The sequence below is a fragment of the Scleropages formosus genome, chromosome 24 (assembly GCF_900964775.1).
Source record: "Scleropages formosus chromosome 24, fSclFor1.1, whole genome shotgun sequence".
Taxonomy (NCBI): Eukaryota; Metazoa; Chordata; class Actinopteri; order Osteoglossiformes; family Osteoglossidae; genus Scleropages; species Scleropages formosus.
The window spans coordinates 10,284,409-10,298,251 of NC_041829.1; the positions used below are offsets into that span (position 1 = coordinate 10,284,409).

General features: G+C 41.8%; 1 protein-coding gene across 1 annotated transcript in view; it reads right to left on the bottom strand.

Annotated features, from left to right (window-relative positions):
- LOC108936421 (semaphorin-5B-like) overlaps positions 1-13,843 on the bottom strand; it is a 98,215-nt gene that overhangs the window by 58,310 nt on the left and 26,062 nt on the right. The window contains exon 2 of the mRNA XM_018755764.2: positions 1,419-1,632. Within this exon, the coding sequence (XP_018611280.1) occupies positions 1,419-1,581 (163 nt within the window). The 5' untranslated portion in view covers positions 1,582-1,632. The remainder of the gene's footprint in view (positions 1-1,418; positions 1,633-13,843) is intronic.

Consider the following 13,843-nt stretch of genomic DNA (forward strand, 5'->3'; position numbering starts at 1 on the left):
TAAACCTTGTGTATACTAAAGTGTGAATTATGTCCTGTATAGTTTTCTTGTGCTGTTGCCAAGTCCACGCCCACATCTCAAACGACAACACCTGACTCTGCTCCAGCACCAGATTAACCACTGACCCTTTAAAAGACCCTCCTCAGCTCCCATACCTTTGCGGAATCTCGTCAGAGACAACTGCCCTTCCTTGTGACTCCTCGCTCATCTCCAGTTCTCAGTTCACGTTCTCCGGTTGTTGACCCTTTGCTTTGTTTCTCGACCACATCCACGGATCTTCATTTCAACTCCGATCGCCGTTCGACTGACTCTTCACTTCGTCTCCTGACCTTGCCGATGGATTCCCACTCTGACCCCGATTGCCCGACCCTCCGCCTGTCCCCGATTCCAAGAACAACTTGCCTGATCCTCTGAATCCAGACGAACGACCCCGCACTTGGGTCCTTCCGCCCCGTTTCATCGTGACAGCTGTATATTATATGTAAATACACACACACATTTTCAGAACCGCGTGTCCCATACGGGGTCGCGGGGGAACCAGAGCCTACCCGGGCAACACAGGGCGTAAGGCCGGAGGGGGAGGGGACACACCCAGGACGGGACGCCGGTCCGTCGCAAAGCACCCCAAGCGGGACTCGAACCCCAGACCCACCGGAGAGCAGGACTGTGGTCCAACCCACTGCGCCACCACACCCCCATATGTAAATATTTTAGTATTATTTATATTGTCTGTCTATATTGTATATTATGTATATTGTCGCTAGACTCTGGCCTGTGTACTGTACTGTCCTGTCTTTGCACTGTCTTGCACTATATGTCCTACGTGGCTCAGAGGTCCAAGAAAAATGACATTTCGTCCCCCTGTATGTGTAACTCACCTATAGTGGAATGACCATAAAGTTGACTTTGACTATTTACAGCGATAAGTAAGCAAAAACTGAGGTAGTAACAGGAAAACGTGTACTAAAACATATGTGGGTATAAGTGAAGCTACCTTGAATGGATCAAAAGAGATCTGGTGGGCACATTCATACTAAGCAAGAATGGAAAAGAGCAGACAGGACCAGCTCCTTTTTCTAAAGTGGTGTGACCAGTGTAGTCAGGAATTGGTGGAGGTAGAGTCCTGCTTTGCTCTGACTCATCTGTTCAGTTTCCCTCGTACAAGTGCTGCCCAGGGCGCCCATGTGTGCCTGCACTTTACGCTGGTTTTGTCAGCATGGGAGTCCATGATTCATAGAAGTTACCAGTAACTGCAGCTCCAGAGTCACAAGGCACTATGAATTTTCAAGAATAACATCTAGGGTTAAACTTTGAGTTGAAAGAGCGAGTCTATTTCAAGAAAAAAATGTGTATCTTGAGCAAAGGAAGCTCTCTGAAAGAGCAGATTGCTAACACTATATCTCTTGGTCACATCTTACCTTGGAAAGAGATGACTGGGTGCTCTCTGCGCGCACACTCTGGTGTGGCCTGGGTGGCCGGCATGAGGGAGGGCGGTGAGGCAAGTGCCAAGAGGAGGGAGAGGAGCAGCAGCAGCAATGCTGACAATGACTTGGGGGAGGCTTCCTGCCACGACGTAGTCATAGCGGCACCGACTGCTCCTCTGACTGCCAAGGAGGGCCTCAGGGGAAGGACCTACAGGGGGTAACAATAAGACAGGCAGGTTTTGAGGAACAGGGACAGGGATTTAACGCCAACAACAAATCCCCATCCTGGACCCCTCTCCAGAAACACACACACTGAAATGACTTGTCCCAAGCAGGGTCACAGTGAGCCGGAACCTAACCCGGCAACACAGGGTGCAAGGCTGGAGGGGGAGGGGACACACTTACAATAGACTTCCCACCTGTAGCTGCAATACCCTTGAGCAAAGTTCTTACTCTAAATTGCTTCAGTAAAACTGCCCAGCTGCGTAAATGGGCAAATAATTGTAGGTACTTTAATGCTGTAAATTGCTTGGGAGAAAAGTGCCAGCTAAATGAATAAATATAAAATTTTAAGTCATTTCAAATATGTGGGGAAAAAAAAAATCTTTATATTAAGTCCCAATTGCGGACTGATTCATCACATCCACTGGTCGTCTTCTAGCCGCTTTCAGTTTTATTGTCTTCACATACACCCAGGCTGAGACTGCATATCGTGGCAAACTGGAGCCTAACCCAGCAACACAGGGAGCAGGGCTGGAGGGGGAAGGGGGACACACCCCGCACGGGATGCGAGTCTGTCGGAAAACACCCCCAGCAGAGAGTAGGACCCAGCCAAACCTGCTCCACCACCACACCCCACAACTGTTTAGCTTCAGATTAATCTAATTTTGAAAATGTGATTTTGTTGTACTTGTTTTATTTGACAAATTGGTGTTTGCCATTGGGCCTGCTTAACTGAGTGCAGTAAGCAGGTGATCTTGTCACTGTAATTTGAATCATACCCCTGACTGCTTGATCCTAAATAATAATGCATATAAAATTCAGACAGAAAAAAAAAGGGATTCCTCAATCAAGTGTTTGGACACCTATCATTATAAATCTGTTGAAACGAGAGGTTAGCTGGCAGTAGTGCTTACAGCTGCTGTTTTTGGACCCAGAGACTGCAGGTTCATGGCTCAGCAGTAGTATCCTTGATGTACTAACCCTAAAATGCACAAATAAAATTTGCTCAACTGTACAAACATATAAATAATTGCAATCAGCTTGAGAAAAGTGTCAGGGTAATGTAAATAAAAACTACAGATTTATTTAAATACAGATTACTTTAAGTAATGCTTTGCTTTTTATTTATCTAGGGAATAGTGTTTCCAGCTTCCTGCCCCAATTTAGCCAAATAGAAGTTGCAGTTCATTTTAAAATGTTATTTTTAAGGACAGAAGTCCAAGTCCTGGGATACGGTTTTTAGAGTGGAATGCATTGTGTGTGGCATCAGTCCCTGATGGTCTGAAAAGGAATTTAATCAGCATCTAATGGATTCAGATTTGATTCAGATGAGGAGCTTTCCACTGAATCGTAATTAACATTTCCCCATGTGAGGTAAAAGCAGAGACCCAGCTGAATCGGATGCACCCATCTGAAGCACACGGAGGTCGTGTTTAGTGTATGAAACGGAGTCACTTTTGCTGAGGTGGTGCTGTCCAGATTTTCTGATTTATATCAAGAGGAATCAGCAAACATACAAGTTTAATGGCTTGTGGAAAATGATGTATTTGGCCATTAAAACAGTTTGGATGGCGTTTATGTCTCACTTCTCTTGCATCCACTATTTAAAAGCAGCGGTTGGACTGCGATGGTTTGCAGTAAAAAACAGAGCGTGCTTCTTTCCTGTCGTCATTACAACTTATTGGGCTAATCATAACGGGCAATGTCCATTTTAGAGGTGCGAAACCTGGGCATCATTCTTTAGGATGGCCACCTTGTGTCTTATGCTCACACTTGCCATGGTGTAATATTTGAAGGTTGAAGTTCCACATCTTCTGCAACTTCATCTTTGCAGTTTGGCTGTCTTGTCCACTTTAATTCCCTCTACACAGCTTTTTTTCTGCTTTAGTTAATCAGTTTGGATATATCTATACATTATGTCATTGATCATTAGCACCTGTTGTTTAAACATGTATTGGGTTATACAGTATGCTTCCAAAGACCTCAAGTTTTTTTTTTTTTTTTTTTTAAATCTGGAAAGTGGTCTATTATTATGTTATGTGTGTGTGTGTGTGTGTGTGTATACGTAACAGCGAAAAAAGTTAGAGAACCCTTGGAACTATCTGGATATCTGCTTGAATGGCTCCTACACAGCACTCACATTTTACATTGCCATATTTTTTTTTTGAACAAATGGTTGAAACAGTCAAGGTCATTGATGGAAAAAAGTATCTGAACCCTTAAATTTAGTAACTAGTGGGAAACTTTTTCAAACAACTGCACAGACACACACAGAGGAGAGTAAGTCAAAAGGTATCTGGAATGATGTTTATTTGGCCAGATTATTAATGTTGGAGATACTTTTTGACTTACCTTTGTATCTGTACACACATACATACACACACACACATTTATAGCTTTTGACATCTTGACTACAATATTTCAATCATTAGTATTAAAAAAAAGTATGTTAGAAAACCAACCAACCTATTTTTAAACAAATTGTTATTTAATATTCATTCTAATCATTCCTTGCTTCTTTCTTCAGCGCTGTGACTGTAGATACTTTCCCACTGGGAACTTTTCAAAATTTCAGATGTATTCAAGGAGAATGACACAAGAAACCTTATTTATAATGGTAGGGTGAGAATTCAAAACAGGTGCAACTACACAAGGTGCTGCTGAGTAAAACAGTCAGTAGGGGCAATAAGAAAGCAACCCAGGTTGAAAGTGTGATTAACACCACACTTTACCAGTGTTGCCATAGCAACAGTCCATGAGGGGCCTGTGGTAGGGAAGCAGGCAGAGCATGGAATCCCCCGGGAGATGCACTAAGGATGTTGTCTGCTTGTTTATCCCATGTCCAAAGTTTGTCCTAAAAGAGTTTATGAAGAGAAGTATGACAGTTTATGACATCTAACATACCTTTGAAAATTTCTTTCAAAGGTTTCACTACTCAAGTAAAAAAACAATTATGCAAAATAAGAATAATTATTTCAAATTGGGTGGGGGTGCGGTGGCGCAGTGGGTTGGACCGCAGTCCTGCTCTCCGGTGGGTCTGGGGTTCAAGTCCTGCTTGGGGTGCCTTGCGGCGGACTGGCGTCCTGTCCTGGGTGTGTCCCCTTCCCCCTCCGGCCTTACGCCCTGTGTTACCGGGTAGGCTCCGGTTCCCCGTGACCCCGTAAGGGACAAGCGGTTCTGAAAATGTGTGTGTGTGTGTGTATTTCAAATTGGTCCTCCCGTTCATATTTAATCAGTAACATTAAGGACAGGGTCTTGTGGCTATATTTTCTACACTAAACATTTGAAGAGTATATGATAATTGACTTAATTAAGTATTAAACAGTGGATCCGATGTGATGATCAAGAGTCCTTGTTTTGCTTTTGTACTAAATAAGATTTAATTTCCTTCCTCGGTAAAATTTGCATACAATGATAGTGGTAAAAGGTACTCTTAGTCGAAAGGTGATGCAGCTCAGAACACCTTACGCTTCTACATCCAGCAGCCTGGACACAGAGGCATCGTGCTTGCTCACCACGATTAATTTTCTTAATTTTCTTTCAACAGAAAGGTTTCTGAATGTCAGAGGGAGCCAGTGACTCCTCCTGTCAGCTGTGGATGCTTTTCTAATGGGCTGCTTTGCATTCACAGGAAAACAAATATCGATTCCTTTAAAAAGAGTGAGCCTGGGTTTGATGGGATTCGGCCAAAGGCCCCCTACATTAAAATGATAAATCAAAGCAGAAAAAAATAAGGGTGTTGGAGCCAAAGATGCTGTGCAACCCACATCTGCAAGGTAACACCCGTGGGCTGCATAATTAGCCTGAGTGAGCTAATAGCAGCAGGGGCACAATGGTTGCATTGAGGCCCCGTCCTGGTGGCTGTCGTTCCCCCATCCTGTTCATTAGCCATGGATATTGTGTCGCTTCCAGCTTGTTCACCCTGGCAGTGTGACTCAACTTGGGCGGGGGGGAGTGGAGGGGATATAGAGGGAAACCAAGTCTTTAAATCACACTGGTTCTCAGGATAGGAAATTACAATGCTACACAAAAATGGCTTCTCTCATAAACAACGAAATAGCAAAGAGTAACAGAAGCAGGGTACCAGGAATACATCATGCTTAAGCTGTCACAACTAAGCAGGGCTGCCTTCAACACGGCTATAACTTCTGTTATAGGGTAGCTGAGAAGGGAACATGTAGGACTGAGCTCAGCCTGGGAAAAAGGAGCTCTCCAGTCAAGACCTTTGTCCTTCTAGTTCCTCTGAAGTGCACCTAGGCTGTCTTCCAGACTGCAGTTCTTTGGCTGAAACCAAATTAGTGCACAGGGTACAATTTGGAACTAGTTTCTGCTGTCCCATCACCCAGACCTGGAGCTTAGAGGGGATGCATGGCATGTGATAGTGGCAAAGTCCAATTAAACATCTGTAGACCCTTTATCAGAAGATTTTTTTCAATTGACTTGTAGTTTTTTTTTTTAACCTTGTCAATTTAGTCATTTATTTGTCTTTATTTTTGGAGGGAAATTGTATGGGTCTGGGGGTCATTTACTTATGACCTTGGTGCCACCCACAGAGACTCCGTACAGCAGTGAATCTCTGTTCAAAGGTACCCCATTGCTGGGAAGCAGGCAGATGAGAGGTGCTTTGACAATGCACAGCAATTTTGCCTTCCATTTGTCACAGCCCATTAGGTGGCCAGGAACAGCAGACAAGCAATTTAGACACTGGCGGTGCCTACAATGACGCAATATAGCCCGCCTGCAGGATGCCCTTATTGAGTTTTGGTCTAAAACATTCATCACCCCACAGTATTGTGCAGCAAAGAGACTGGACACACTACTTTAATAAAATCCCGCTGCTGGGCTTCACAAGGCTTTTGAGAGAACTTTTGTGCTGTAAATTGTGATTTTTGAAAATATTAATTTGTTGTTGTCAGCCACAGAAACATAATTTATCACATATGAACTGGCTAAAATCCACTTAAACACAGATAAGGGCACTGTGAAAGAACTGGTACAATGTTGAGCTCTGGAGATGTACACAGAGCTAATCCAGGCTTGACTCACATAGATACTATTTCTCTGCAGTACTTTTGAAATTGAATACTGACCCAAAAAACAGCTACCTGTTGAACTGTGGGGTAGGATAGCAGACAGGGAATTTTTTGAAGTTTATGGGTTCTATTAGACCCTGGGAATTCCACATGGACAAGAGACTATGTAGTTGTTGATTTGAACCGGATGCCTGGGAAGAGCTCCTTTTAGCTCCCTCTTTAGTGAAAAGTGGTTACTTGGCTAACCCAGATTATCTAGTGAAAGGCCCCAGTTTTGTAACCTATGTCACACTTCAGACAGGTTGCTTTCCTCCAGCAAGGCCCTGTTTTAATTATTTCACAGAACAGTCAGCTCTCTGTCTTCTCATTTCCTTTCTTCCTCTACAAAGCTATCTGTTCTCCCACACCCAGACTACATCAGGTGTTGCTTGGCCTTCTCCTACAAAACAGGCACGATTCTTTCTATCCTTCTGTGGAATTGGTTGTTAGTGACACTTGCTGGTTCGTAGGACAAGAGGACACTAATACCAAATGTCTGCATTCAACAGTGTTTATTCCTGAACTCTTAGACTGGGCAAGGCGTCAGAGAGACATTGCTTCTGTCAAGCAGGGGCTTTAATAGGGAAGTTATCATAACTGAACATACTGTTTGTTAAAAGTAACTAGGTGTATGTGTTAGGGTGGCATGGATACCAGCATGGCAAGCAGGTTTAGGTCTTGAATATGTGATGTTCCATATATAGTAGTGTATTATGCTTCGTAATAGAATTATCATGTGTCCTGTATATCTTCCCAAATGCCACATTGTCACTGCGCTCATTTCATTCGTTAACGTTAGTTTGTACCACACCAAATACCACCAAAAAGCAGAACTCACCAGCAAAGGTGCATCTACTCATACAAGTATCAATGGACTTTAAAATAACATCCACTGTGCTTAGCGGTTACTGGATTCCCCAACTCTTATCTCTAATATCTGGTATTATTGTTATTACTGTTACCATTATTTATTGCTATTGCTGTTGCACTACTCACTGTCATTGTTTTGTTTGTGCAGTATTTCTATTGTCTCTGTTTTTGTCCATAGTCTGTGGAGAAGCATTCAGGAAGAATTTCATGATACTTGTACACGGTACTTGTACCTATGATAATAAACTTGAACTTGTAATATGATCACAAGTATTTCCGTGATGGGCAGTTTGACATATCATCAAATCTCCGACTCAGAATCTCAAACCTCTAGAGAGATTTTGTTAATGTGATTCAGTTTTATGCAATCTGTTTTGGGAAATTTTAACAGCAGAAGAGTTGGTACTTGCATTTATTTCCTCTATTGCAAAGTGATAGCACTCACCAGGACACAAACACCTGACTTTCCAGAAGGGTTACATAAGGAAATGTCAGATTCTGATATGAGTCAGACTGCTAAAAGAAGAGGCCTCATTGAATCAATCAGACATGTTTCTTCTCACAGTGGTTGAGGGGAAACCACATTTTGACCATACAGGATCCATCAGTGCTGTTGTGTACGTGTGTACAACATGGTGCTCTGTTTCACAGCATCAGAGCTGCACCACCCAGAAATGATTCCACAAGTGCAGTGTTCCAAGGTGCTCTGCAGCCTCAGAGATGGTCTTCATTGTGCTTTTAAATGAGATGCTGTATAGTATGTGGTCTTTTACCGTAGTAAGCAAAGTATAAGTACACAGTGTAAGACAGATAAAAGGGAGATGCATGACAAAAAGTCTGAAGAGTGAACACATTGCTGTACTGGAATGCATGACACCTTGCACGAGATGTAGGTTATAAGGTCTGTGAAAGCCTTTGGGACAGAGCTTTACTAAATTTAACTGAACACGATCTGAAGAAGACTAATATCTAAAAACGAATGCACTGTACAGAGCATAAATGTTTTCCTATGAAATTTAGAAATAGGACTCTCAGGTCATGAAAAGCTGTTTGCAAGTAAACCCATTCCTCACATGTTAATTAATTTAATTATATTCATCATATTAATATATATGTTTTAATGTTATATTTTCATACCTTCATTATGGACATCGTAAGAATCGCTTCTCATAAGTTGCATACGTTTGAACTCGAGAACAACCTATAATTAGATGTAACAACCACTGTATACTGTTAAGGTTGTGTAGTTCAGTGAAACTAATTAATTGTATGTAGTGACAGAGCCGATAAGACCTAAATTAGGTTGTCAAATTCTGTCAGTGATAAAATCATAATTTTTCAAGAGAAAAATCTGTCCTAATTGAGGCTTAATCCTTTTTTGTGGCCACTAATGGAGGCCTTTAAAATTATTGTGAGTTAGAAAGCCTGTGAGGTTACAGCCTGTGCAGTGTAACCGTGTGCCATTTTTGGGTGTGATATCAAAGTAAGCAAAGCTAATAAACTTTTTTTTTCATACAGAATACATGGGAAAAGATGAACAGCCACGCAGGTTAAAGGCGTTCAAGAAATATGTTTGCATATCAAATCCCTGTTTAATTCAGATGGATATGAACCTTCCAGAGATGAAAACTGGAAATGATCAAAGTACAAGAAGACTGCAGAGAGCTTATAGGTCTGAGTTATAATTCCTCCAGTTAAATCAAGCTCTCTGTAGTTTTGTCATATACTCCACATACAGTAAGTCACAAAGAGGAAGTCCATGTACTCCACAGTCCATACGGCAGGAGACCAAGTTGCTAAACCATATTCCATTTACTCCTCATCTATACAGGAGAAGACCAAACACCCACTGTGTGGGTGTCCTATATTCCACTGAGAGACATCAATCACTACATATTCTACATTATGTGTTTTACATGTACTCTTCGACTCATTATGTCATTTATATGTTCTTTTTAAATCATTTTACAGACACAACTAGAAATCTTCAAGTCTTTACACAAAAAGCTTAACAATACAGTAGTGTAATGATTAGAGCTGCTGCCTTTAGATCCACAGGTTCAAATCCCACCTCCAGCTTTAGTACCCTTGTACAAACTTATGGCTTTTTTGGAGATTTTGAAAAAGACTTTAAGTATGCGACCTTAACTAGTCCCATTGACTGAGTCAGACTTTTTTTTAATCCCTCAGTTAAGTCCTGTTATCTTTTTCTATCTTAAAGGTGATTAACACAGTAAACAATTCATAACATTATTTCTTTTTGCAATCATTGCACAGTAATGTAATTTCTGCCATGAAAAAAAAAATTTAAAAAACTCACTTCAGAAAGTAATATAATTAGGTGAACGTCAATACTGTTAATCACAGCCAATTTACTTGGTTATAACAAATACTAGAGGGGGCAAATTACTACAATATTTTTTAATTCCTCCAGTACCACAAATCTCAAGTCATTATTTTAAAACAGAAATTATGCTCCCTGTGACTTCCATTTGCCTTGTTACAGGAGAGAGAGAAAAAAAATTTATTCACGGTGATATATGTTCCTTTAAAGACAGGCCAGTAATACAAAGTGGTTAGAACGGCTATCAATCTTTTATGTAAATTATGTAGAACTGCTGCGACCAGTGCTGTAAATCCATTGGTTACAAAACCTAAATGAAACAATGTGGCAAGGGTAATAGTATCAAGAAATATGACTGCATAAGCGAAACTATTGCAAAGTGCCACAGAAAAGGTCACGAGATAAAGCTCATCATCAGGGATAAATTGAAAAATCAACAGGAGAGTTGCTAAAAACTGATGAACGATGGCAATAAAAATAAATTACTGCAGGGGTTGAATCAATACCCTAGTGACCCAATGTCGCTGAAAGCTCTGTGCCTTGGAGCTTCACAAACCTGGTCTTTCCTGGAGGACAATAGCTCTTAGTCAAGGATAATATGCAAAAATATATTATACTTAATAATATAAGATAGCGAAACTATCCAATGTCAGAAAAATGTAAGTCAAATAACCTGGGGTAATAAACACAAAAGGCAACATGGAGATGCAGCAGGTAACATTCACTGTGCTGTGGTTTTCAATCTCAGGTTCAGCCCCTGCTCAGACTATGCGGTGTTTGCGTATTCTTACCGCATTCATGTGGGTTTTCTCATGCAGTTCAAAGACGCATGCAGAAGAAAGCAATGGGAAGCCACGCTCCCTTTCCATGAAAGCATGAAACAGCGCCTACCCTGATACAGCACAGCACCGAGACCACTGAGAATCACAACAATGGAACATGTGATGTTTCAGTTATTTCCAACATCAGTATGGGTTTGTGCTTACAGGAAGCTGAAGGATGACTCCAGCTCACATTGCATGCAGTGTCACAGTGACGAATCTATAATAACTCTCGTAATCACCTCATAAAACCCAATAGGTTTTATTATTCTTATTCATGGACACATAAAGTCATAAATACCTCCTTATCATGAGCCTATATTTAAAAAGGACGCCTACATTGACATTATTAATGAATCAGTGCTTTATTGAATACCAGAATGAACTCTAATGTCTTCCATGGCCTCCCCATTCAATGGATCTAAACATCCCTTAAATTTTAATAAAATTTTAAACTGAAATCCAAAGTTTGAAGTTCTACCTACTTTATGAAGGCTTTCCTTATTGAAGAATAGTGCAGTATCCTATTACACATGGTTCTAGATTTGTATGACAACATTTAGAACAAACTTGAAGCAGTTCTGAAGGAAAAGGGTGGTTCTCATTTTTATTGGTTATTTGATAATTTTACAGTAAAGTTTGGTATTATATTATTTTGACCACATCTTCAAGGTTTGATCAATTTATTGGGAGATAAACATATGTAAATGTAACATAAAATGGGTCTTTCAATTCAAAATTTTCACCATAAATGTTTTCGAAAAGCACACACACACACACATCTTCAGAACCGCTTGTCCCATACGGGGTCACGGGGAACCGGAGCCTACCCAGCAACACAGGGCGTAAGGCCGGAGGGGGAGGGGACACACCCAGGACGGGACGCCAGTCCGTCACAAGGCACCCCAAGCGGGACTCGAACCCCAGACCCACCGGAGAGCAGGACCGTGGTCCAACCCACTGTGCCACCGCACCCCCCATTTTCGAAAAGCATTTAGAATTTATTTTTTCATAAACAGAGCTGGAATATGAATTGAGATTGTGAAGAATAAGTGCTGCCTTGTGTTTTTCAAAAGAACGGAGATGATCCCACACCTTCTAAACCTACCAGTTCTGAGCCGTCAGTGGAATGCCATCTCTCCATCATCTTTCTTGTAATATTTCTGTCTCTGAGTTGATGCACAGTTGTCTGCACTTCAATGTACACAACATACGACTTACACACACACACACACACACACACACATTTTCAGAACCGCTTGTCCCATACGGGGTCACGGGGAACCGGAGCCAACCCGGTAACACAGGGCGTAAGGCCGGAGGGGGAGGGGACACACCCAGGACGGGACGCCAGCCCGTCGCAGGGCACCCCAAGCGGGACTCGAACCCCAGACCCAACGGAGAGCAGGACTGTGGTCCAACCCACTGCGCCACCGCACCCCCCACATACGACTTACACTTTTTTAAAATTTCTTGTAGTTCTACTTTTTTTTTTTCTTATTATTACACTTGAACTGGGTGATGAAAAGCCCCTTGTCCACTCTGTTAAATTCGACAAATTTTTGAGTAACAAACCAACTCCTGGTTTCAGTTAAATTTTTAAGTAGGGGACGAAATGAAATTGATGAGGTTTATTCAGTTACACTGTGTGCATTTTCAGTCGAGAGAAATAGATTGAGGCGAAGCCATTTCACCTCAAAAAGCTTAAAATATAAACTTAATTTCCCAGCCTAATTCCACAGATTATTTACAACTTTTCCCATTCAAAACATTCTTATAGAAAGATTAATACACCCGACAAGACATGTCTCCATAGCCTTAGAACCAATACACAGAAGCTGAAGATGGCTCCAGATGAGCCAATGCTGTGCATATTGTGGATTTCTTGGCTACTATATAAAACACATTTCCAGTTGTAATTTACCGTGATCTATCTCAAGGCAGTCAGTAACAAAGAAATTAAATATGAAGGCTCTCTGTTGCTGCAGAGATCTGAGCTCACAGAAATCCTCTGTGATGCAAGCCTGTTGGTGTGTGATAACGAAGCTCACTACTCACCCAGACACACACACACACACACACACACACACACACACACACACACGTCTACAACCGCTTGTCCTGAGTGGGGTCACGGTGAGCCAGAGCCTAATCCGACAGCACAGGGAACAAGCCTGGAGGGCATACACCCTAGGCAGGATGCCATTCCATCTGAGAGCACCCCAAGCAGGACTCGAACCCCAGACTCACTATAGAGCAGAACCCAGCCAAACCTGCTGCACTACCATGCTCCCCCCCACTAGTCACCCTTTGGAGCTCACCTGTAAGACAGAACTGTCTTATTCTTCCACCAGAAGTAAAACCAGAGCAATTATGATGCTACTGGGTCACTAGTGTGTTTTGCCATCCATCTAGCTGCAGAATCAAGAACAGAGTACAGAGAGCAATGAAAAGAGAAGCCCATCAGTGCCTCCAAAGCACATCTACAATTAACTACATTATGGAAATCGTAAACACAATAAGATTCTGGCCCACCAAAGGGTTTTGCAAGTGGGGGACAGCAATGTACAAGTGAACCATGATTTTAGAAAGTATGTTATACACTATGCACCAAAATGACCGCTATGCTTCTCCACCACTGGTTGACTGGAAGTTCAAAACAAAGAGGCCAGAGGTTTTCGGTTTGGCTCCACTGTGGTTCGGTGATCACCCCCGATTACCCTCAACACTGCTGAATCACCTTCAAAACTTTAAAAAAAAAAAAAGTTTCAAAACATCTGTTTTGCTGACTGATCTCCAATCTACTCCCTAAACTTTTAGAACTTAAAAAAAAAAAAAGAAAAGAAAAACTTGCTTCATACCCATTTGTGTAATGTATACTGACAAAAATGGTGGTATTGGATTAAGTGACTCACTCAATAACTCCAGTGTTGCCTTGGCCTTGTGCATGGAATTGCTGTCTAGCTGGAACGTGAACCTACTCTGAAGCCTCAGTTTATGAGCTGACCGGAACAGGTTCTTTTTCATTATTTCACTCCATTTAGCTCCATCCATTCTTCCATCAGTCTTAACAAGATTTTTAGTCCCTGC